Source organism: Prionailurus viverrinus, chromosome C1 (assembly GCF_022837055.1).
Source record: "Prionailurus viverrinus isolate Anna chromosome C1, UM_Priviv_1.0, whole genome shotgun sequence".
In the NCBI taxonomy this organism is placed as follows: Eukaryota; Metazoa; Chordata; class Mammalia; order Carnivora; family Felidae; genus Prionailurus; species Prionailurus viverrinus.
The window spans coordinates 199,329,679-199,352,089 of NC_062568.1; the positions used below are offsets into that span (position 1 = coordinate 199,329,679).

The 22,411-nt window shown below is 39.0% G+C and overlaps 1 protein-coding gene across 14 annotated transcripts in view; it reads left to right on the forward strand.

Moving 5' to 3' along the window:
• EIF4G3 (eukaryotic translation initiation factor 4 gamma 3) overlaps positions 1 to 22,411 on the forward strand; it is a 315,733-nt gene that overhangs the window by 273,864 nt on the left and 19,458 nt on the right. For 13 of the 14 annotated variants that reach the window (XM_047873067.1, XM_047873072.1, XM_047873080.1 and 10 more), the window contains 8 exons: positions 69 to 163; positions 2,174 to 2,267; positions 3,895 to 4,012; positions 5,906 to 6,126; positions 7,820 to 7,938; positions 11,681 to 11,853; positions 18,722 to 18,847; positions 20,605 to 20,686. In XM_047873067.1, coding sequence (XP_047729023.1) covers positions 69 to 163; positions 2,174 to 2,267; positions 3,895 to 4,012; positions 5,906 to 6,126; positions 7,820 to 7,938; positions 11,681 to 11,853; positions 18,722 to 18,847; positions 20,605 to 20,686 — 1,028 coding nt within the window. The remainder of the gene's footprint in view (positions 1 to 68; positions 164 to 2,173; positions 2,268 to 3,894; positions 4,013 to 5,905; positions 6,127 to 7,819; positions 7,939 to 11,680; positions 11,854 to 18,721; positions 18,848 to 20,604; positions 20,687 to 22,411) is intronic. The other variant, XM_047873069.1, reaches the window with a different exon arrangement.

Sequence of the window (22,411 nt, forward strand, 5' to 3'; positions counted from 1 at the left end):
TGCTCACTCTTTCATTGTCAAACTGACTTGCGTTTGTGGGAAACTGACTCACCCTGTTCTCCCTGCAGGTGTCCAGAGAGTGGATGAAGGTGGATGGAACACTGTACAGGGGGCCAAGAATAGTCGGGTACTAGACCCCTCAAAATTCCTTAAAATCACTAAGGTGAGTATGACATTTATGACGCAACTTAACATCGACCTGAGAATGGGACTCTCAATTATTTCTTGCTTATATAAAATAACTACATTGCAGAGTTTATGGGGGAGTGGTTTTTTTTAAAGTAGATGCTTTGCTATATGACAGTATTTATCAGTGTATTCTTACGTACTTGTCCTGATGTTAGTCCTTTTTATTTCTTGGAGGGCTTACTAAGGGGGAAAAGACTAGTTTAATTCCTAAAGTTATCAGATGCTTAGTATAAGAGAGATGATAATAAAGATACTTCAGAAGCTATAGTCCCTTATGATCTTTTATACAATGTATCCTTAGCTCTAGGGAAGAAGCATCTACCTGTTTAAGCCTAACTTGAAAGGAATTAACAGTTTGCCATATTCAAGGCCTAAAATAAATCAAGAGGACCCACTGCTAGAAATCATCCTGTGATAAAGATTTAATACATTCTGCTTTCCTCTCCCTTGAGAATCCATGGGTGGTAAGAGGAAAGGGTTTCTCCTGGCAGATGTTTTCAGCAGAAGTTGATCACCCTAAGTAGGGTGAAGAACTTGGAGAACATAGAGGAGTGGCATTATCTTTTGTAAAAGGGGAAACTTCTACAGCCCAGTAGATTTATAAATCATTTACAAGTCTAATTTGAACCTTCCTTGTGTAATACACTTTCCATAGTTCTGAAAATTGGCAACCTGCTGGTAGGATACCAAAGACAATCTAAAGCTAACATGGAAACATCAAATGAAAGAAGATAACTGACAGAAAGAAAAAGAGTTTGAGAAAATTGGAAGAAGATGGGCTGTCATTTGCGTCTTCATGTCAAAGTATTGCTTCAGCATAGAACATTTGCTGTCTAGATCTCTTGATTTTAATTGGCTAGGATCCTATTCTCTTAAGATTCTGGTACATTCTTCTAGTTGTTTATGTCTCAGGGCAGGAATTCCATCGCTGAATACAGCTTGATTCCCATCCACTTCTTACGAGAGATGGTTTTAGCCAAAATCTTACACGTTTAGAGAATTCTTCCAGCGTCAGCCCCAACATCTTTGAAAATTATATCAATATTGAATAACGGTGTTTGTGTTTTTAAATACTAATACTGTTTCCACGCATGGATACTATAAAAAGAATAGTGCTGATAATAAGCTACAACATTATTTCCTGAATATTTTGAAAGATTTTAAGTTGTTGTTTTAATAAATTTTGTGTATATTCAGGCAGTTATCCTACAAGTACTATACTTAAATATCGTAGAAAATGTTCAAAACCATTCAACAAATGCATTGTTAACTAGGAGAGATTTGTGTGAAAGCATGTCATAGAGCTAGGCAGTGCTGTTAGAGTGTATTAACACTTCTGTTACAAAGAGCTACATCGTACCTTACTGTGGTATATGTTTTCTTATTAGTATTACCTTGTAATTCTATCCACTTGTGCTAATGTTGTGTTCCCTGTAGAGCTCGACATCGTTATTAACTTCCCATCTAATACTATGTTCGCTTTTTTCTCCCCCCCCCCCCCCCCCCCCCCCGGTATTGAATGCTGCCGCTCCACTTCTCCATCCTTAGCCCCCACCTATATCTGGCTTTGCTAAAATGTGAAATCTTTGTGCCTTCTGACCTGTTTTCTGACAATAATGTGAAGAAATTAAGGAGTTAATTTTGTAGTCTACACAATTTGTATATTCCTTTACTTCTTTTTTAAATCACTGGGCATTACTGGACAGGAGGAATGATTGGAAACTGCTTACATTTAGTCAAACGGCACACCATCTGAATGCATTCTCCAGACCAGGGGTTCTAAACTACCCTGTGGAAGCTGGTTTCCAAGCAGGTTGTACAGGGAGCACCACTTGAATATGGACGGCTCCAGTTTATACTTCTTAAATTGGCATTCCAAGCACTGTTTTGTTGCTAAAGTTGGTTTTCACTGTACTGAAGGAAAAAGAAGATAAAACATTCTAGAATGTTTCCTATAATTGGCTTGTGGTCACTTACATTACAGCCCACAATTGATGAGAAAATTCAGCTGGTACCTAAAGCACAGCTGGGCAGTTGGGGAAAGGGCAGCAGTGGTGGAGCAAAGGCAAGTGAGACCGGTAAGTGTAACGTGTCCCTTCTCCGGAACCTGGATGTGGTCTAGTATTCACCGTATAGTGCATTCCCACAATCGTTTAATAATGGTTTTAGGAAAAGATCTATAGACAAAGCATGCCCAAACTTACTGGTGTCCCTCACAATATGGATCTTCAGGTGTTTTAAATATTTAGAGTTTTTTGAGTTCAATTAGGCTGTTTAAGACTTTAATCTCCTAGGTACCTTTGTTGTTGTTGTTGTTGTTGTTCATAAATTCAATATAATTAGAGAATTACTGGGATCGCAAATGAAGAGGGAAACTCATTCTTCTGAGAAGAATTGGATAAGAGAGTTGTAAAAGAATTAGATTGAAATATTTTTCAAAATCTTTATCAAAAGTCAGACTTTCAGAGATTTGACCTTAGGACTCAAATGTTTAGACCATCACAAACACATCCTTTTTTTTCTTTTTTTTTTTTTTAATGTTTGTTTATTTTTGAGAGTGAAAGAAGAGACAGAGTGCAAGCGGGGGGAGGCACAGAATTTGCAGCAGGCTCCAGGCTCTGAGCTGTCAGCAAGGACCCCAACGCGGGGCTCAAATGCATGAACTGGGAGATCATGACCTAAGACGAAGTCAGACCCTTAACCACCCAGGCACCTCCACAGACACATCTTTTTAAAGCTGATGAAGTCCAGTAGAAAAGTATAAAACGTTAATGTTTTATAAACGTTAGAAGAATAAAACTTCTACATTAACTTCCTTTCCATATTTCCCTTCTACTAAGTAATTTTGACCTCTGATTTTTTAATTTTTATTTATCAAGTTTATTTATTTATTTTGAGAGGGGGGGGGGGAGCCGGGGAGGGACAGAGAGAGAATCCCAAGCAGGCTCCGCACTGTCAGCACGGAGCTCAGTGTGGTGTTCAGTCCCACAAACCCTGAGATCATGACCTGAGCTGAAATCAAAAGTCAGACACTTAACCGACTGAGCCATCCAGGCGCACCTTTATTAGTTAGCTTTTTTAAGTGCAATATTTTGTTTTGTTTCGTTTTGTTTTTGCTTGCCTCCCTCCTTCCCTGTCTACCACTCCCACCCCCTTCCCTATCTAGGATAATTTAATTATGTTTTTAAAGCAGCAAATGGTTATAATGAACAAAGGTTTCAAAAAAAATTTTTTTTTACAGACAAATTCCTTCTAACATTATACTTCTTTTTTTTTTTTTTTTTTTTTTTTTTTTTTTTTTTTTAAATTTTTTTTTTTCAACGTTTATTTATTTTTGGGACAGAGAGAGACAGAGCATGAACGGGGGAGGGGCAGAGAGAGAGGGAGACACAGAATCGGAAACAGGCTCCAGGCTCTGAGCCATCAGCCCAGAGCCTGACGCGGGGCTCGAACTCCCAGACCGCGAGATCGTGACCTGGCTGAAGTCGGACGCTTAACCGACTGCGCCACCCAGGTGCCCCCTAACATTATACTTCTAAGAGTATAGTTTGTGGAGGAGATTGGCATCACCTTGTTAAACTTGTTAGAAATACCTAGTCTCAAACAACACCCCCCCTTTCCTCCCTAGAGAGCCAGATGAATTAAAAGCTACATTTTAGTCATGTGATTTGTATTTTTTCCCCCCTCAATCCTCAACACCTATAGATGCCTTACGGTCAAGTGCTTCCAGTTTAAACAGATTCTCTGCTTTGCAACCTCCAGCACCCTCAGGGTCTACATCGTCTACGCCTTTAGAATTTGATTCCCGACGGACCTTAACCAGGTATGGAGCCCACTCTCCATGTTAACTGAAGACTGACTAACTTGTGGATGTCTGTTCTCTCTCTCTCCTTCTCTCCTCCTCCTCTCTCTCCTTCTCGCCTTCTCTCTTTCTCTATTATTCTTTTTCTCTCTTTCACACACTCACACACACACCCGTGTAAATTATGATGGTCATCTCTGTGCATGGATTCCTTTTATCCCTAAGGTTGATTTTGTTTTTCTGTTCCCTCTTTGATCTTCACGTTCTGTAATTTCCAAGATAAGAACATAATTGGGTGGTAGATTTGGGATGGGGTGGAAAGGAAGGGCAAGTTACCTGGCAAGTTTATAATAGTTTGTTTCTTTTTTTAAGAATTTTTTTTTTAATGTTTATTTTTGAGACAGAGCACAAGCAGGGGAGGGCAGAGAGAGACAGAGACACAGAATCCGAAGGAGGCTCCAGGCTCCAAGCCGTCAGCACAGAGCCCAGCAAGGGGCTCAAACTCAAACTGTGAGATCATGACCTGAGCCAAAGTCGGACACTCAACTGACTGAGCCACCCAGGCGCCCCAGTATAATAGTTTGCTTCTTAAGAAAGTCAGACCCACCCTCCCACCACCTGGAGGCTGGTGGAGGGCTTGCTAAACTAATGCGTCAGGATGTTCTGGATTAACCTAACACTCCGAAACATGTGAATTAAAGAGCATGACAGCCTACCTATATGTTTCTCTGTCATACCGTTCTTCAAGTTCTGTTTCAGGCTGTCCTTTGTTTCTCACTATTCTCTCTGTATTGTACTGTCTTTCTACCTTCTTTTTTGTAGGACTGATACAGTCGGGTGTTCTGTTGGTTGGTTTATAGGGAATGAAGACCTGTAGTATAATGACCGAGAACAAAATTTTTAGTTTTCATTTTCTTAAGATTTTATTTTTAATCTCTACACCCAGTGTGGGACTCAAACTTACAACCTTGAGATCAAGAGTCACATGCTTTACTGACTGAGCCAGCCAGGCACTCCTCAAAATTTTTGACATAAGCACTTTTAGAGCTGAAGTTGCTTTAAACTCTCAAACTTTCCTTTTTTGTTACTGTAGTCAATTTGGCCAGGTAGACTTTCTAACTATGTTGCTGTTCTCTTGGCTTCTACAGTAAAATATGCTTAGCACAGTTCAGCTTTTAGTGATGGCTTAGCTTGTCATGAAGCATCATTTGTGCTATTGATGGCTCTTTGCTCTGCCATAGATTTCCCCTGATGGCTCTGCTTTTTGAGTACTTGTGTATGTTCTTTCAGAGGTTAGACTACTGTCGTGCCTCTAGTCCTTTCTCCTCTCTTCCTTTTCATTTGCTGCTCCTGGCCTGCTATGGACCAAGGAACTACCTGCCCAACTGGTGGGAACTGTCTGAAAAGAAGCCTAGGGAGATAGGAAGATTCTCTCTTAAGGAAAGTATGTGACTTTGGCCACTCAAAAACTACTTCTGCTACTTGGTTCTCAAAATATTTTACTTATATTTGAAGTTTCTGAATAAATACGGTATCATTGTCTAATTTCTAAGATAGTGATACCATGTCCGTTAGGTATTCTTTGTCTCTTTCGCTCTTTTAGCTCATACATTCGGCACTGTCGTCTTTATTAAAAGATTTAAAGAACTAAAATAAGGATTTGCCATTGCATTTTAAAATCTTAAGTGGTATCCCTTCAACATTCGTGAGAAAAGCTAAAACATACTCAACATTCTCTGAAAGCACTGATTTTACTTGTTTACATAATTATAGTTTGATGTAGAATTGGCGCCTCACATACCTGAAGTCATGTGTGAAAAATTACATACCTGCAGGAAATCTTAATGTTATTTTATGATTTGAATGCATAGTGGATGGGGTGATCTGCTGAAGAAGTATGTTTTGTGTTTTAAGTCGTGGAAGCGTGGGCAGGGAGAAGAATGACAAGCCCCTGCCGTCTGCAGCAGCTCGTCCCAATACTTTCCTGAGAGGCGGCAGCAGCAAAGACCTGTTGGACAATCAGTCTCAAGAAGAGCAACGCAGGGAGATGCTAGAGACCGTGAAGCAGCTTACGGGAGGCATGGACGTGGAGAGGAGCAGCGCTGAGGCTGACCGAAACAAGGGCCGGGAGTCAGGTGAGAGACTTGGTACACACAGAAGGAAGATTCGGGCCTTAACTGTGGAGTGAAAAGTGCAGAGGAGATTTTGCCCCTGTGTAGATTTCAGAATCATTACATGGTAATAACATACCAGTATCTTAAAACGTAAAGGGCATCTTCATGGTTTTGTAACATAGGTTTCGTTTCCCAGGTTGTCCCTTTGTTCGTCAATTTGTAAGTTTCCCCCATTCTCTATTACATGTGATGGTGATGAGGGTCTCTTGCTGTATATTAAGCAATCTGAATTTCTTAACAGATTCTCACAGTAACCCCTTCCTGTGCATTAGAGCGCATGGGCTTTGTAGAGCCCTCAAATGTATGAAAATTCTGACATCCAAAGCAAACCAAAGAGAAAATATCAGGTTGTCTTTTGTTACCTTCATCTTGGTAGCATCTGTGGTCTTTGTACATGTGTAGCTTGTATATGATTAGAGGACCAACTCAGATAATGCTCTAAAAATTACCTCATTTACATAACCTGTCTGCATTTCTGTTTCTTCATTTGTTATATGGGGATAGTAAATGTGCCTACCCTGTAGAGTTATCATGAAAATTAAATGAGAAGTCTATACGGGTAAATATTTAGAACTTTATCTGATAAATACAGATTTTTCAAAAAGTACTAGAGGTCATGAGGGTAAAGATGATGAGAACAATGAGAAATAGTTTAAAGATAATTTTCAGCATCTTTAAAATACTAATCCTGAGGTAGTAACATCTTAATAGCTTTCAAATTTCTTTCACTATTTAAATTGTGTCTCCTCCTCTAAATGGATTCAGAGGCAAATTGAAATGTCTTCTCCCAACTGATAGACCAGAATTTTTGACTTCAGGGACATGTGGCTTTCTGATCTGTGGTATCTATTTGGGGAACATAACGAGATAGTGTATGAAAATATCTTGTGAGTAGTGAATAACGTGGCACAGCTGCCCTATGCATTTTTATCTTCTGGGTCATTCATTTATTCACCACATGCACACTGAACACCTGGTGACTTGTGGGCATTGGGTCTCTGCTTTCAGCCTTTAGTCTGCTGGGTCCAGAGGACTCCTATGACATAATTCCACGAAAGGTATTGTATATAAGTACAAACTGAGAAAAATGCCACGGAGGAAAGGAGCAGAGTTCTAAGAGGGTACTTAACAAAGGAACTATCTGGAATTGATACAGAGGGATATCAGGGAAGGCTTCCTCGGGTCTGATGAACCAGTAGGAGTCGAAATAGATTTATAGGAAGGGATGGGTATGGAGCAGAGAGAAAGAGCACTCTGGCCAGAAGGAGCATCATGACATGTTCACGCAACTGCCAAAGGCCCGTGTGGTTGGAACTCTGTGTGTGATTGTACAAGCTTCACGTGCTGTTCATCACTGAAGCAGTGGAGAAGAATCAAAATGCAGAAAGGGACAAAAAAGCTCTAAATACAAAAGTTTACCGTACCCCTCTATTCTTTTCATTGTGGAATATGAAGTTACTTAGTGCCTATCTATGCTAAAAATAAATATTTCTCTTTTCTGCTTTTAGGTGTCTTGCTTTGTAAGATTTGTATCTATTTTAATGCTTTTATGGAAAAGTTGGTATAACAACAAATAAATATTGTCAACCATAATCCCCCATTTTAATTACAATTTTTGTCTGTTTTACTTCCTCACTTTTTTTAACCTCATTAGTAGCGAAGCCAGAAATTCCAGCAACAGCAGCCCCTGACAAGCCTGCGTTGTCAGAATTGGAGATGGCGAGGAAGTCTAAATCTATCATTGATGAGTTTCTACACATTAATGATTTTAAGGTAAATGAAGTTTCAGAAAAAGAAAGCAACAACGCAAAGCCCCGTGGCAGAGAGATACAGTAACTTGGCTCTGGTCTAAAGCACTTGTCACTAAGACTTGGAGTAATCCAGGTCCCATGCAGTTCAGTTTGCACAACTCGGATGTGCTCTTGCCAGCTACTGTCTTTTAAATTGATGATGGAGTTCACAAGATCACATGGCAGGAAGGGGGAATGACTACCAGTCCATCCCCACAGTAGAAAAACCACACTGACTTTGATGTTCATGAGCAAAAACCCACACATTATCATTTTTAGGCATTCTTATCTAGCTGTACATTACCTGTTATGATCTTCACGGTCCTTTTATGGTCATTCTTGTATTAACTTTAAACTATGGCTAACATTACTTTTTATTTCATAAGTGGAAACCTGAGGCACCAAGGAGTAATTGCACTGCCAGGGCCAGACAGCCTAAGTGAAACATTCAAGACACAGCTTTGAATTTGCTGTTCTTTGACCCCAACTTTCTCTTTGGTCTTCATTTTAAGATGGTAGTGAATAAAATAGACATCATGCCTGACTTCATGAGCCCTAGAGTCTAGTGGCAGAGACAGGTCATAAAGAGTTAACTCAAAAATAGGTATTTAAATTATAGTTATTGTAAATGCCAATAGACCTCTAGGATCTTAGGAGAGATCATATAATAGGACCTAGCTTAGGGATCTGGAGTCAGCAGAGTCTTAATCTGTTAAATTATTTGTCAGATACATTAACTACTTTTGCTTTAACATTATATTAATTATTTCAAGCTTACTTGTTCTCTTGACAGTGTAGTTATTATTTGCTTTCTGTACATAACAGTCACCCTGATTAACTGTAGCCCAGCTTTCTAAAACCCTCAAGCCTTTAAAAAATCATCTAAAATTCAGAAGAAGTACTAGGAGGTTTTGATGATGAGCCAGTTAGTTGGAGAGGAAATATCAAGTCAATGAGCAACAAATACTTTGAAAGGAGAAAAGTATCATTCTGAGGAATGGGAGCCATAGGGGGAAAAAGACCTAAGTTCAACGGGAGGACTCTCTGAAAGATCTTAGCCCTAGGCCTGGCCTGTAGTATGGAAGAAACAGAGTCAGTTATGACTCGGGAATTTCATTGTACTGGGTCCAAGGCGCATCTGCTGCAGAATGATGGTAAGAAGCAGGTGACATTGTCAGACACAGTGAGGGCTCCCTGTGTGCTAGGTGCCGTTAGTTCATTTAATCCTCATAACGCCCTCTTGATTTTAATATTACTATAATAGCTATTTTTATAGATAACGAAACTGAGATGCAAAGATGTTAAATAACTTGATCTGAGTCATGCTTCTGATAAGTGGCCGACTCAGGATTTAAAATTAGGCTTCTAAGGGTGCCCGGCTTGCTACGTCAGTAGAGCACGTAACTTACGACCTCAGGGTTGTATGTGTGAGCCCCACATTGGGTATAGAGATTACTTAAAGAGAAAATCTTTAAAAAAACAACAACAACAACAACAATAAAAGTAAAATTAGGCTTCTAGCTTCAGAGCAGAGACTGTGATTTTATCTTATTACCTTTAAGATTATTAGTGTGTTATGCTAAAGGCTTACAGAGATCATCCTAAAGGAAAGGTTTTTCTAGCATTTTAGTAGGTGTTGTTATTATTAAAAATAATACAAATTAATATGTACTGAGCTTTTGTGTTTGGCAGTGTGCAAAGTCCCTTTTTATGTTCATTCCTCAAGTAACCTTATGACGGGAAGTCAAGCCTGAGGGATTGTTACACTCCTGAATTCACATAGTAGCAAGTGGCAGGGCCAGAATTCAAACTTACATTTGTCCGATTCCACACCCTATGGTTTTTAGCCTCTGTGGTATATAGTTATTGAGTACCTAAAATGTGCCAGCCACAATTTAGGAAACACTGCCTGGACATCGGATATGCTGTAGTGTATATAGTGAGCAACATAGTCTATTTCTATGGGGCATTTGTGGAGCCTGTGTTCTAGTGGGAGATACAAAACTGCCCTAAAGATAGGTAATAAATAAACGACAAATACAAAAAGGAAAATAATGTTTCAGTGCAGAGAAGTAAAACTAGGTGATATGATAGCCGGTGACTGGGCAGTCACAGACTGTAGGAGGTGTCCATTCACCTGAATACTCAATGAAATAAGAATCAACACGAGAAAATCAGGGAGAAGAGCAAGATGATGAATTGCTGTGACATCGAAAGCAGCATGATATAGTTCGTTGATACCACATGCAGATTCAGTGAATAAATTCCCCTTGTAAGACACTTGATCACTTCAGGTTAAATACTGAAGATACGTGCATTCATTTCCATGCTCTCCTGAAAAAGCTTTATAATGATGATGGTCTTTAAAATGAGGTAAAAATTCACAGGGATAAAGAGTAGAGGGAATAGACCGCACCAACACTCTGGAAGTTAGAAACTAGAAGGATGGGTGGTCATTTATTTAGCAGACTACGAATGCACGTAAGGTGCGGATGGGACTGAAAACAGAAGGACCGATTGGTTTAAAGTGTATATGAGGCGGTTTTAAAAGACAGCTGGGCCGAATGTTTCCAAAACTGTGAATGTTCTAAAAAGATGAAGAGAAAGGACTGATCTGGATCAAAGGAGTCTAAAAAGACACCATGCATCCTGACATGTGACGTCAGGTTTTCAGTTGGGTCCTAAACAACAACAAAAAACTATATTTTGGACATTTGGGGACAGTTGTGGAAATTTCAAATACGTACTGTTTATCAGATAATATTTTTATTGACATTGTGTTGGTATTAAGTTTTTTACGTATCTATGAAGAAAACTAACAATTGATGAATCTAAACTGAAGCGAAGTTACATACGTGTACATTGTACTATTCAATGTCTCTGTAGTTTGAAAGTTTTTTAGATAAAAAGTTTATGTGGGGGAGGCATTAAATAAAATAGCAGAGGAGAAATAAAGCAGCAGTGAGAAACCTGCATGTGCTCTAGTCCCTTCTTCATTCAAGCAGCTGCTCTTCTCACATGCATCTTCCCTCTCAGAAGAGCTGCTCTCTTCAGAGGTTGAACCAAAGGATTTTGGATTCAGACAGAGTTGAGATAGCTGAGGGCAGGGAGGCACGGTGCTGTGTTGGTGATTCAGCAACCTTGGCTACCAGGCCTCAGAGATACGGACCTAGCCAGATCACCCCATGGTAAGGACCATTTCATGAGCCCCACACCCCAAGAATTTCCTAAGAGTGTTTTAGCACATAAGCTAAGTATACTAATTTTCATATGAAGGAAGACCTTCCTCGTTGAAGATTTTGCAAATATTAACATACCCAGACAGAATTACCTCAGTTGCCACATTAAGTCATTTGGCACATGATGATGAATTTCTGTTTCTTAATATACCATTTTCAGGTTTTTAAATGGTCATAAGATAGGTAAACATTTTGTAGAAAAACACACTTCGGCCCTTTGCGTGATTGTTGATAAATTGTGAAGCTAAACATACTACCCTTCTTAAGATCCTCTTTTTTTTTCTGTTTTTAAATATGGCTAATATTGCCCTTGTCAGCCTGCATTTTACTGAGCTAAATTAATGTTTTTTTTTAAATGTATGAATACTAGCTTGTTTGTGGAGCTTTCTGCTGACTTTGTCATAAGTAAAAGATTGTAAACTTATTTTAACGCTTTGGTAATGGGATCCAGATATTAGACTAAGCTGTTATTTGCTGTTTGAACAGGAAGCCATGCAGTGTGTGGAAGAGCTGAATGCCCAGGGCCTGCTACATGTGTTTGTGAGAATGGGAGTGGAGTCCACCCTGGAAAGGAGCCAGATCACCAGGGATCACATGGGCCAATTACTGTATCAGCTGGTGCAGTCAGAAAAACTCAGCAAACAGGACTTTTTCAAAGGGTCAGTATCCTCTTCAAGAGTGGTATTCAGTTACTAGGCTCTTGAGTAGTGGTTATTTTTAAAAGTACATATATTTTTAAGTATTTGTCTATTTCCATAGAGTAAAATTATGTCCACTGTAATTATGTCCACAGTGTATGTCCACTGATAATTACAATTGTTGTGTAATATACTGATAATTATAATTGCGTAATATACTGATAGTGTGTTGGTGGATATGATGGCATTTTGTAGATTGTGCTACGGCATAAAGGTTATTTATCTCCTGGTTTTCCAAATCCTATTGTTTATACCTGTGTTAAGGTGTAAGTAAGGTAGTAGAGACCCCTTCACCTTGGGGAAACTCAGGCCCTCAACAGCCCGTTTACCTGTAAATCCCTAGGTGTTCTTTGAGGAAAAAAACTTTAAAGAAAAAAAAAAAGTTTATTTATTTTGAGAGAGAGCACACTCACAGGAGGGGCAGAGGGAGAGAGAGGGAATCTCAAGCAGGCTCCACACTGTAGACACGGTGCCTGATGCAGGGCTCAAGCCCACACAACACGAGATCATGACCTGAATTGAAATCAAGAGTCAGATGCTCAACCGACTAAGCCACCCAGACGCCCCATAGAAGCTTTTTTTATGTGAGAAAATTTCTGGAAAATCAACTTAAACCTAAAAGCCTTATCCTTTCAATAAACCTAAACCCTGGTTATTTTGGCCAAGGGATGCTTATCTGTCCACTCTAGCCCCATAGCAGGACGTGTTACTCCAAGTTGTTAATGACTTAGTCTGTTCCGGGTTGGTTTCATTATGATTCCTGTTGATGACTGCTTTGATGAAGTCTGGCTGTCATTAGTGTTGTATCTTCATTAGATCAGGTTCTGATTTGTTTGTGATCATCACATGTGTGTGAATTGGATTCTTTGTGGTACAGCCACAGAATCTTACCCAGGTTGAGATTCTGAAATCAAGGTTTAAGGTGAAAATTGCATATGGTAAAAAGTTTCTGTTTTAGGAGCTGTGTTACGTAAATATAAACATAGAAACACACCCGGCCCTGCCAGGTGCCCGCTCTCTAATTGTTCAGGAACTAATATTTCTTGAAGGCAGGACGTCAGATTCTCCTCTCCAATCTCATACTTGACAAATGTTCATTGGGTGCAATGACAGTAAGAATTCTACACTATTTATTTTTCTCTTTTTTTTTTTTTTTTTTTTTTTTTACTTTTTTTTAATACTTATTTTTGAGGGGAAGGGGGAGCAGAGAGAGAGGGAGACACAGGTCCGAAGCCAGCTCTAGGCTTGGGCTGTCAGCACAGAGCCTGATGCAGGGCTCAAACCCACAAACCATGAGATCATGACCTGAGCCAAAAGCGGATGCTTAAGTGACTGAGCTACCCAGGCACCCCTTTATTTTTCTCTTTGTAAATCTTTTTTGCCAAGCTCATATTATATTCTTGAAAATTAAATGCACATGTGATAAAATGCCACTGTGTGTCTTTCGGGTATTGCCAACCTCTTAGAATAACATAATCATTAAATGCCACAGTTGAATATGTTCAGGAATGATTACTCTTTTGATTTTGTGAGGAATGGTGGTGTTTTCAAGGTCCTAGAATATACATACTTGCCCCTAGGATTATTACTAAGCTGTCTTTGAGTAATAAGGTAGATTTCTATGAATTCAGTGAATGACTAGATTTAGGCCATCTGACCCAGTTACCTTAGTAAGAAACTTTGGCAGAAGTTGCTGTGATTATTGTCCTTTAAGGCCAAGATGCGGGGCACCTAGGTGGCTCAGTTGGTTAAGCATCCGACTCTTTATCTCAGCTCAGGTCTTGATGTCAGGGTCATGAGTTTGAGCCCTGCATTGGGCTCTGTCCTGGCCATGAAGCCTACTTCAGAAAAAAAAAAAAAAAAGAAGGCCAAGATGGTTTCCCAGTTTTAAAAAGAGAAATGGAGTCACTCCAGTAACCAGCCAGTGTAAACAGCAAGAGCAAATGAGGGTAACCACACCCTCACAAATAAATCTAAGTTCTGTTCCTAGCCAGCTTGAAATCCTACAAACTACATCTGAGGTCACAATTGTATTAATTTATAAATATTTGCTTCTTTCTCATCTGTTATGATATATTCATCAGATAATTTCAGAAATGAGAATGCTGGATTATTATTTAACCCTTTCTGCCTCTCTTCAGACTGTGCTCCTAAGTTTATTTCTGTCTAGAAAGACCCCAGGAAGTGCCGTCTGGCTTCATTGTCTTCATTGAACTTGAGAGGTTCATTGCTTGATTGCTAGGCTCCCTCAGACATTGGCATTTCCCTTTGGGGGATTCCCTGTGGGGAAAAAATGTCATACTCAGACATCGGTGTCTACACTTTCATTGGTGGTGGCCCTATTGCTGCTGCTGGCAATATAGCCACCACCTTTTATTTATACTGAAAATGAGAAGAACACTTCTGTGCTTCGGTATCTACTTCATCTTTCTCTATTCCGATTTCCTTCTATAGCTAGAGAGAATGCAGTGATTCCAGACCTCACTTTTGATACTTTGTTAGGTCTAACCGCGCCATCCTTAGACCCAGACCCCTATGAAGACCCATGTTCCTTACTAAATGGAGAGGCCTGGCAGTTTTTTTCTAAGATGAAAACAAACAGCCACTTGTCATCCACCAGGAGTTTCCTTGCAAATAGATCAAAGTTTCCTAATTACTTCTAAAGCCCAAATTATAAATAGTTCATACTGTCTAAAGAGGCCATTTCATTGGAGCCATGGAAATGCCCTAAGTTTTTTGTCTCTTTGGTCCCAATATCCAAAGACCTCTGTCCTTACATAGCATATGGGCAAACATCTAAGCTCAGCTTCCTTGGATGCTGCTACTGCTTAGATGCCAATTTCTGAGCAGTGGTTAAAGCTGTTCCCTCCCAGCTCCCCAAGCCAGAGTCGATGGAAAGTATAAGGCCTCCCTGTTTACTGGGCACTGATCAGTCAACTATTAATCTGCCATTTCTCCTACAGAACTCTTCAAAGGATGCACTGCTACTAAATTCTAATACTAGACAGAAGTTTTAAATAGGCTTTCTAGTCAGGTTGTTTACTAGATAGTTTATCAACCCCAAGCATAGTAGTTGCCACATATAAAATATATCCCTACAAAGGCAACATCAAACCATCTTGAAATTTTCAGGACTTAAATCTAAATACTTTATGAGGCAAATCAGGTAGGTTAGGTAGATGCATTATTGTATAGGTAGATAGGTTTCAAACAGTGTTGATAAATTCATTTTATATCATGGCATTAGAAGACTTCTTTCTTAAAGCTATCTAGTAAAGATAGTTCACTATTAGCCATGGAATTTGGAATCACTGAAAGTGTAATAAACACATGAAAACCAAGACAGTAAAAATTGGAGTTGTCAATAGACACAAAATATGGGCCCTTCAGGAAGCTTGACTTTGGAAGATATTTGTTGGAGAGAAAATTCTTATCTCCTCCTTGACTATCTTGGGGAACTTTTCCTGCCACTCAACAGCAGTTCTACCCTGCTATTCAAAGCTTACACAGACATGTAGACTAAGTTTCAGGTGCAAAATTGCAGAGGTACAAAAAAACCCAAAAAATTGCTGACCTGCTGGTTAATAGTGGAAATCAAGTTTGCTCACAAAGATAAGATCTAGCTTAAAAAATGTTTTCCATAGTGATCCTTTGAATATGATACTAGAGTATAAGAAACTTTCATCATCATTTCATTTCTTTCTTTTACCTGGAATTAGATTCTGTTATGACCAGTCATAATAATACTTGATTAATCTGATTTTTAGATGTTCTCACTGTTTCTTGTTTATCTACATCAAGATTTAATTTTTTATTAAGTTATCATAGTGCAAAGTGTGGGAGATGCTACTGACAATACTTTGTTTCCGATTACAGAACATTATTTTGCCTTTTCAGCAGTTTTGATCAGAACTTCAGTGAATTTAAAAAAAAAACACCTTTTTTTAACTACCATGTATCCCTTTAGTTATGTTTTAGACAGGAACTCAATATATAAAGAAAATAAAAGTAGAGCCTCTGTAGTTGAGATGGAGGGAAGGATACCTAAAGTCCTACCTGTGGACCTCACCAAAGTTTAGTCCATTTGGTGTAATGGTCCCTACATACCAAGAAGCAAGGGTATGGTGTAGTTCTGTTTCATTCATTCATCTGGCAGAAAATGTATATTATACAAGGTAGTGTTACAGGCTGTGTAATACTCCAAAGACAAAGATAGCTAGAAGTTTCTGTACACCGTGGATTTTTCTTTTAAAATTGTACAAAAGAATTTAGGAACTGTAAACCTGAAAAGAAGCCTCTTACAAGCTTGTTCTACAGAAATCCTGTGTTCAGCCAAATACGGGTTTTTTATTTTTTAAGTTTATTTATTTTGAGAGAGAGCACGTATGTGCACAATAGTGAGGGAGCAGCAGAGAGAGAGAGAGAGGGGGAGAGAGAAAGAGAATCCCAAGAAGGTTCTGCAGTGCTGAAACCCTGATGCAGGGCTCTAACTCACAAACTGCGAAATCATGACCTGAGCCAAAATCAAGAGTTAGACACTTAACAACTGAGACACCCAGGTGCCCTCTCAGCCAAATATGTTTTTTTTCAGCAGTATGGATTTGACCAGTGATTGTGTTCTGCATACTGTCCCTTGATGACTGACTAATCAAGAACTAGAAAACCAAGGCAAGAATATGGTTATCTTCTAGTTTTGATTTGAGATGAAAATAGCAGATCTACTGCTGAAAGACTGGATGGCTACAGTTGTCTCACAGGCTCATTAAACAGCTTAATCTATGGCATTAAACCATGGAACATGAATTCACATTGTAGGATGATTAGCCCAGGAATTGTGGAGTCCAGCCAGATTATGTTCCATCAGTGGCACATTAACTGAGCCTAAAGCGTTCATATAATGAGAGAAGAGTCCAGTTAATCTGTTGTATGGCAAGTAGATATCAAATAATTTTAAGCTGTGAGGGCAGAAAGTCAGCATTAAGGATTCACAAGGCCCAGACTTATGTCGCAGAGCTACAAACTGTTTTGAAATGACATCTTCAGAAAGGCAACCCTCCATTGTAGTGGTATCTCTTTTTAAGTGAAAATTTTTAATGACAGTAGGTAATGCAGTAGGTAATGCAGTAGGTAAACAGAGTGGCATACTCAAGCTAAAAGCCAAAAACTGGGGCGCCTGGGTGGCGCAGTCAGTTAAGCCTCCGACTTCAGCCAGGTCACGATCTCGCAGTCCGTGAGTTCGAGCCCCGCGTCGGGCTCTGGGCTGATGGCTCAGAGCCTGGAGTCTGTTTCCGATTCTGTGTCTCCCTCTCTCTCTGCCCCTCCCCCGTTCATGCTCTGTCTCTCTCTGTCCCAAAAATAAATAAACGTTGAGAAAAAAAAAAAAATTTTTTTTTAAATAAAAAAATAAAAATAAATAAAAGCCAAAAACTACAGTGAGAAAGCACCCATTTTATGTATGAAGAGATCTGAAAGGCTATGAAGACAAATACTACCTGCCCTACACTCACTCATTCCTTGCCTTATGATTGTGTGCATTTCCTTGTAATTATGTGTATGCTTCCTTGAGTTAAATTTACTTTCGTTTTTGTCCTTTTTAACATGCTGTATATGAGACTGATTAACAAAGTTTTGAGTTATGTTTTTATATTTTTAAGTGAATAACTGTAATTTTTACCTTAAATAACTGCTTATATTTTGTATTTGGCTTTCCCAAGTTTTATATTTAAATCCCATTTATTTTATTTCACATTGAAAAAAATTTCAGGCCATGAAATCTGGAAACCATTAGCCTTTCTTTAAAGGTGCAACAGTTTTGGGGCACCTGGGAGGCTCAGTTGGTTAAGTATCCAACTTCGGCTCAGGTCTGATTTCACCGTACGTGGATTCGAGCCCCACATTGGGCTGTGTGCTGACAGCTCATAGCCTGGAGCCTGCTTCAGATTCTGTGTCTCCCTCTCTCTCTGACCCTCCCCGACTTGCAGTCTGTGTGTGTGTGTGTGTGTGTGTGTGTGTGTGTGTGTCTCTAACATTAAAGGTACAACAGTTTTTAATAAGTTGTAACAATGATGTTATTAGTAATGTTATCAGACTCCTTTATATCCATCCAGTTTGTTTCCCTATTATGAGCTCCTCAAGAACAAGGATTTTTTTTTTTTTTTTTTCTCTTTGGGTCTAGTCTACATTATAGTGAAATTTTCAGTCCGTGTATCTGACTGGTCCAGGGAATATGATACTCAGCTGTGGTGAACTCATTAGATAGTGTAGGAATAGATTAAATATCTCTTCCCCCAGAACTTAACATGGCTGCCTTGTTTTCATCCTGAAATCTTCCAGAAGTCACCTTCATACAGAACTCTCTTCTGACCACCCCCTCTGTTGGGATATCCTGGTACTATAGTTCATGTTCATCACCTTTCTGCAAACATGCTTTTGTTTGTGCTATTCATTTTTTTTTAATTTGAGAGAGAGAGAGCATATGTACAAGGAGGGGAGGGGCAGTGGGAGAGGGAGGGAGAGAGTCTTAAGCAGGCTCCATGCTGAGCATAGAACCCAACACAAGGCTCGATCCACAACAGTGAAATCATGACCTGAGCCGAAGTCAAGAGTCAGATGTTTAACTGACTGAGCCACCCAGGGGCCCCTAGAATTTCTCCTCTACTAATACAGGTTTTTGAGAACAAGAATGTATTTATCAGTTACTTTATGCCTGGCATAGTATCTAACATAGTAGGTGCTTTAATAGATATTTGCTGACTGAGTTTTGGACTCTTTATTTAATCTTAACTTCTGAATTATATTTGTGTGAAATGTTCTTCTTGTTCTTGTCTAGTTTTTCAGAAACGTTGGAATTGGCAGATGACATGGCTATTGATATTCCCCACATTTGGTTGTACCTTGCTGAACTGGTGACCCCCATGTTAAAAGAAGGTGGAATCTCTATGAGAGAACTTATCATGTAAGTTGTACTTGTTTTTGTTTTCATTTTGTGTGTGTGTGTATATCAAGATAAACTGATGCAGAACTTACCAGCTATCTCTAGCATAGTGCTCTTTCCTTAGTGCCTTTGTAGGCTCTTGGATGCAGCCTGTGACTCTTTAAGACTTCTTATTTCAGGGGATTAAGAAGTACAAACTGCCCATTACAAAATAAAAGTCATGGGGATGAAACGTATAGTGTAAGGAATATAGCCAATGATACTATAATAACTTTGTATGGTGACAGATAACTACACTTATTGTAGTGATCATTTTATAGTATAGGGGCGCCTGGGTGGCGCAGTCGGTTAAGCATCCGACTTCAGCCCAGTCACAATCTCGCGGTCTGTGAGTTCGAGCCCCGCATCAGGCTCTGGGCTGATGGCTCGGAGCCTGGAGCCTGTTTCCGATTCTGTGTCTCCCTCTCTCTCTGCCCCTCCCCCATTCATGCTCTGTCTCTCTCTGTCCCAAAAATAAAATAATAAAAACATTGAAAAAAAAAATTTTAATATAGTATATATAATTGTCACATCACTATGTTGTACACCTGAAACTAATACAGTTATACTTCAGTGTAAAAAAAAAAAAAAAGGGACTTATTTCTGTATAAAAATGTTACATTACACTGTATCTCCATCAGAGAAGTGACAGGGATATGATAACCCTGTGGTCCATTGAGGTTAGCAGTATTTGTAGATAGGGCTCCAAAATCACATAACTGGAAGGTTATTGCTCCTGGAAGCTTAATGTTAATCTGACTTTTATGTCTGTCCTTGCTCAAATGCCATAAGTTATTTCTACATGATAGCTTGTCAGACTGATACCTGCATGCTACATGCTCTGGTTGTAGTAAAGGGACTACATCTCTGGCATTCCTAGATTTGGACAGGAGTCCGAAGTTGTTTCTACTTTGTATAGACTAGTTTTTTCTAAACTCTTCTTTAGAGCATTAGTATTTCCCCAAAAATTGCTCATATAGTCCTACTCTATGTACTATTATGTCTCTTTTGTTTGAGGTTCACAAAGTATATTACAGCACATTAAAGATTATGAGAATTCTATAGTGAAACCAAACAATAAAAACAAGATTTGGGTGCTTGGCTGGCTCAGTCAGTAGAGTATGCAACTCTTCATCTCACAGTTGTGAGTTCAAGCCCCACGTTGGCTGTAGAGCTTACTTAAAAAAATAAATAATAAATTTAATAAAACCTCTTTAGCTTTGTTTAATGCAGCATTCTCTCAATTGTAGAATTCTTTTCTTGAGGAATAATTATTCATATCCTGTGGAACACAGTGTGGGATATACTGGTTTAGACTCTGAAAATAAATGGTCCCTTTCTGTTTCATCTATATTGTAAAGAAAAACTTCCTTTCTTAAAAATATTTCATAACTAAGTTTCACATCTCCCAGTTACCTAAGGTGCTTCTCTCATTTAGGCTTGAAGTGGTGTATATGTAAATAGATTATTAAATGAGACTGATCATTGCATTGCTTCTATCACTGAGGCAGTTAAAGAAAAAGGCAAAACCCGGGAAATCTAAAGTCCCTTTCCGGCTTCTCCATGAAGCATAGAGTGAACTTGAAGACTGAACTACTTCTGCTGAACATTACTTAGAGCATGTCCTGAAGCTTTCTCTTGCCCAATATGATTTAGGTTCAGCACACTTTGTTCGCCTAGTGTTTTAGAACTGGAAGTTTGGTTCAGAGGTACTTAATCACTACTCCTGTCTTTTACAGAGAATTTAGCAAACCTTTACTTCCTGTTGGAAGAGCTGGGGTCTTACTTTCTGAAATATTGCACCTTCTATGCAAACAAATGGTGAGTATTAAACTGAGTGTTAGACTCAACAGCGTCTTAGGCAAGGCAGTGATTGTAATCTTGAGTTATCTGTGAATAGCTTAGGTACCGCTATGCAAGTATTTCTGTTTTCCTTTTCCTTTTTGAAAAGGAGAGCGAGGCCTCTGTTTCAACCTAGTTTCTTACAGAGGTGTATTTCTTCTTCTGTTTACTAGTAACTTGGGAAAGAATTATCTAATCTCAACTGGATTTGGTATAATTCTAAATAATCTCAAGATATGTTATATTTGTGGCTAGTAATTTTATCTTCTTTTGAAACAAAATGCCTACATTATTTATACTCTTTAATACATTTCAGTGAAAACGCCTTGCTTTCAAAGAAAGGTACGATTCCTAAAATGATTAATTTTATTAATTTTGGATCTCAAGCTAGGTAATCTGATTAGTAATAGGTGTTAAAAATGTTATACAGGAGTGCCTAGATGGCTTAGTCTGTTAAGCGTCCAACTCTGATCTCAGCTCAGGTCTTGATATCAGGGTCATGAGTTCACGCTCTGCATTGGGCTCCACATTGGGCATGGAACCTACTTTTTAAAAAAGGGTGGGGGGGGGTTCCCTCAGTGGCTCAGTTAGGTTGGGCAACTCTTGATTTTGGCTTGGGTCATGATCTAATGCTTTGTGAAATCGAGCCCCACGTCAGGCTCTGCACTGGCTGCACAGAGCCTGCTTGGGATTCTCTTTCTCCATCCCTCTCTGCCCCTCACATGTGCGTGTGTGCGCTCACTCTGTCTCTTTCTCTTTCTCAAAATAAATTAATTTTTAATAAGATTCTATAGGATTGTGGACTGCTGTCTTAAAGTTAAACTTAGTTTAATAAATACTGTACAATTCTCTGTAAAACTCTGTGCCAGCATCTCAGTGTACAAAGACAACTAAGCCTTCAAAAAATTTATAAACTAGAAAGGAAGACAAGTCTAAACCAAAAGTTTCAAAAGAGTGTATTGATGCCGTATTAGAGGTCTAAGAGGTTTGGGAAAGTGGTGTTAACAACACCTACAGTGATAACATCAAAACAGAACTCGTACATGAAAATTTTGGAGTGATTTTTGACTGATTCAAACCATAGCCAAAGGTATGGGGATGATAGATTTCATTGTTTTGTAGGCATTAGTATAGAAAGTCTCTTGAATGTACAGAAGACCCTTTGTATTTCATCTGTGTAATAGTTATTTGTAGTTACTAAATAGCCTGGTCTCTAGTTCTAGTTGATTATTTGTTATTACTAAAGTTTTTATTGAATCCTAATTTGTACATCCAAAATTCCTTCCTCCTTTCCTAATCTACTTCACATTAGTCCTTATTAAAAACCTAAATTCTTACTAACTTTTATCTGTAGAAACAGAAAAAGCAAATTCTCACTTTTCCTAACCAAATTCTCATAGAGCATAAACTCTGAAGTGAGAGAGCCTGAGTTTAAATCCTGACTCTGCCAAGTTATCAGCTATGCCTTGGGCAAGTTACTCTATGAAATAATTAGTAATATGATTCATAGCTGATAGCCACGGCCTCGAAGGCTGAGAGTTCCCTGCATCACTGTGACTTTGTTCAGGGAGTGGACTTGTACCTTCTCATCAGTTTTCTAGCCAACAAGAGCTCTCCTCTGTTGTTTCTTGGGCTCAATGTTGTTCTTCTTGCCCCTGAAATACTTCTCATTCCTGGGTCAGGAGCAGCAACCTCTTTATTCAT